Source organism: Procambarus clarkii, chromosome 36 (assembly GCF_040958095.1).
Source record: "Procambarus clarkii isolate CNS0578487 chromosome 36, FALCON_Pclarkii_2.0, whole genome shotgun sequence".
In the NCBI taxonomy this organism is placed as follows: Eukaryota; Metazoa; Arthropoda; class Malacostraca; order Decapoda; family Cambaridae; genus Procambarus; species Procambarus clarkii.
The window spans coordinates 42,745,871-42,749,615 of NC_091185.1; the positions used below are offsets into that span (position 1 = coordinate 42,745,871).

The 3,745-nt window shown below is 47.0% G+C and overlaps 1 protein-coding gene across 1 annotated transcript; it reads right to left on the minus strand.

The window, feature by feature from the left end:
- Positions 1-841: 841 nt before the first annotated feature.
- LOC138371795 (macrophage receptor MARCO-like) lies at positions 842-1,590 on the minus strand. The gene is made up of 2 exons (XM_069336819.1): positions 1,579-1,590; positions 842-1,543 (listed from the first exon to the last, which is right to left on the minus strand). The coding sequence occupies exons 1-2, from the start codon at positions 1,588-1,590 to the stop codon at positions 842-844; spliced, it is 714 nt and encodes a 237-aa protein (XP_069192920.1).
- Positions 1,591-3,745: the final 2,155 nt, after the last annotated feature.

Sequence of the window (3,745 nt, forward strand, 5' to 3'; positions counted from 1 at the left end):
ACACACACACACACACACACACACACACACACACACACACAGACACACACACACACACACACACACACACACACACACACACACACACACACACACACACACACACACACACACAAATCTCAGCTACATGTATACTTTACGAAGCTTACGACAAACACTCACGATAAACACAATATAAACATTGCCCTATAAAGAACCGCAATTTGGAGAGAGGGAAGGTAAAAAATATTGCCAAAAAACGAGAGTAAAAGAGATGAAAATTACCAAAAATCACAAAAAAGTGACACTACTTCTGCGTGAAGAAGAGGAAGAGGGAGAATCAAAAGAAGGGGAAGAGAAGGAGAAAACAAGAAAAGAGAGAAACCCGAGGAAGAGGAGCAGGCCAGAGAAGAGCTGGATTATACAGTGTTTTACCTGAGAGAAGGTTGCATGGTGTCGGCCACCTCTCGACCCGCCAGGTGGCCTAGACATGTGGTGGGGCAGGAGCGGCCGAGGGCAGGACTGGGGCGTAGTGTGGACGTGTATGTCCATGTTGGCCGTAACCTCCGTGCCCACCAGCCCGGGCCGAGGCCTCACACTTGCGGCCGCCACCGAGGAAGAAGACTGGGGTGAGTAACCATTCATTTTAGGGTGCATATTCTTGCTCTCTATTGATTTGTCTTCGATTCTCTGTGTTTGTGGCTTACTGTGAATTGTGTTTGGCTCGTTGCAGCATATTCCCCACCAACACATCTTTTAAATATGCTGTGATAATGTAATTATCATTTATCATCACGAACAAGAGCCAGAGATGAGGTTTTTATTAAAGTCAAATATGTTAGTGTCGAGGGTTGACTTTCTCTCAGAGGTTTCTGGAGTTTGGTGACCCATGAGTTCCTTGGGTACCTTGGGAACCATGGGTACCATGAGTTCCTTCTGTACCTTGAGTACCTTGGGTACCTTGAGTACCCTGAGTACCTTGAGTACCCTGAGTACCATGAGTACCTTGAGTACCCTGAGTACCACGAGTACCATGAGTACCATGAGTACCCTGAGTACCTTGAGTACCCTGAGTATCATGAGTACCTTGAGTACCTTGAGTACCCTGAGTATCATGAGTACCATGAGTGCCTTGAATATCTTGAGTACCCTGAGTACCTTGAGTACCCTGAGTACCATGAGTACCTTGAGTACCATGAGTACCCTGAGTACCATGATTACCCTGAGTACCTTGAATATCTTGAGTACCCTGAGTACCATGAGTACCCTGAGTACCATGAGTACCTTGAGTACCATGAGTACCATGAGTACCATGAGTACCATGAGTACCATGATTACCGTGAGTACCTTGAGTACCCTGAGTACCCTGAGTACCTTGAGTACCATGAGTACCCTGAGTACCATGATTACCCTGAGTACCTTGAATATCTTGAGTACCCTGAGTACCATGAGTACCCTGAGTACCATGAGTACCTTGAGTACCATGAGTACCATGAGTACCATTAGTACCCTGAGTACCCTGAGTACCATGAGTACCTTGAGTACCATGAGTTCCTTCTGTACCCTGAGTACCATGAGTACCATGAGTACCATGAGTACCCTGAGTACCATGAGTACCTTGAGTACCATGAGTACCATGAGTTCCTTCTGTACCCTGAGTACCATGAGTACCATGAGTACCATGAGTACCCTGAGTACCATGATTACCCTGAGTACCTTGAATATCTTGAGTACCCTGAGTAGCTTGAGTACCCTGAGTACCATGAGTACCTTGAGTACCATGAGTACCATGAGTACCATGAGTACCCTGAGTACCATGAGTACCCTGAGTACCATGAGTACCCTGATTACCCTGAGTACCCTGAGTACCATGAGTACCCTGATTACCCTGAGTACCTTGAATATTTTGAGTATCCTGAGTACCATGAGTACCCTGAGTACCTTGAGTACCATGAGTACCTTGAGTGCCCTGAGTACCATGAGTACCATGAGTACCATGAGTACCTTGAGTACCCGGAGTACCATGAGTACCTTGAGTACCCTGAGTACCTTGAGTACCATGAGTACCTTGAGTACCTTGAGTACCCAGAGCACCATGAGTACCCTGAGTGCTATGAGTACCATGAGTACCATGAGTACCCTGAGTACCATGAGTACCATGAGTACCCTGAGTACCATGAGTACCCTGAGTACCATGAGTACCCTGAGTACCATGAGTACCATGAGTACCCTGAGTACCATGAGTACCCTGAGTACCATGAGTACCCTGAGTACCATGAGTACCCTGAGTACCATGAGTACCCTGAGTACCTTAAGTACTTTGAGTACTTTGAGTACCTTGAGTACCATGAGAACCTTGAGTAACCTGAGTAACCTGAGTACCTTGAGTATCTTGAGTACCCTGTAGGGAGTAAGGAGTAGGGAGCCGGTCGGCCGAGCAGACAGCACGCTGGACTTGTGATCCTGTGGTCCCGGGTTCGATCCCGGGCGCCGGCGAGAAACAATGGGCAGAGTTTCTTTCACCCTATGCCCCTGTTACCTAGCAGTAAAATAGGTACCTGGGTGTTAGTCAGCTGTCACGGGCTGCTTCCTGAGGGTGGAGGCCTGGTCGAGGACCGGGCCGCAGGGATACTAAAGCCCCGAAATCATCTCAAGATAACCTCAAGATAACCCTGAGTACCATGAGTACCTTGAGTACCCTGAGTACCATGAGTTCCCTGAGTACCTTGAATACAATGAGTACCTTGAGTACCCTGAGTACCTTGAATACCTTGAGTACCCTGAGTACCATGAGTACAGTTGAGTACCATGATTACCTTGAGTACTTTGAGTACTATGAGTACCATGAGTACCATGAGTGCTTTGAGTACCTTCAGTACCATGAGTACAGTTGAGTACCATGAGTACCTTGAGTACTTTGAGTACTATGAGTACCATGAGTACCATGAGTACCTTGAGTATCATGAGTACCTTGAGTACCCTGAGTACCATGAGTACCCTGAGTACCCTGAGTACCCTGAGTACCCTGAGTATCATGAGTACCATGAGTGCCTTGAGTACCATGAGTATCCTGAGTGTCTTGAGTACCCTGAGTACCTTGAGGACCCTGAGTACCATGAGTACCTTGAGCACCTTGAGTACCCTGAGTACCATGAGTACCCTGAGTACCTTGAGTACCCTGAGTACCATGAGTACCCTGAGTACCTTGAGTACCCTGAGTATCATGAGTACCATGAGTGCCTTGAGTATCATGAGTACCATGAGTGCCTTGAGTATCATGAGTATCATGAGTACCCTGAGTACCATGAGTACCTTGAGTATCATGAGTACCTTGAGTACCCTGAGTACCATGAGTACCCTGAGTACCCTGAGTACCCTGAGTATCATGAGTACCATGAGTGCCTTGAGTACCCTGAGTATCATGAGTACCATGAGTACCATGAGTACCCTGAGTATCATGAGTACCATGAGTACCATGAGTACCATGAGTACCATGAGTACCTTGACCACCTTGAGTACCCTGAGTACCATGAGTACCCTGAGTACCTTGAGTACCCTGAGTATCATGAGTACCATGAGTACCATGAGTACGATGAGTACCTTGCGTAGCATAGAGTGTAGCAGCAATGTTGGAAATAATAGTAATATTGGAATGGAGAAAATCAGATGAAACAGTAAGTGGGTTCGAATCCACAACATGGCAAGAGTTATACAACTGGGAATCAAAGGAATCCACAGGACGTCTGGAGACCTCTACTATAGCCAC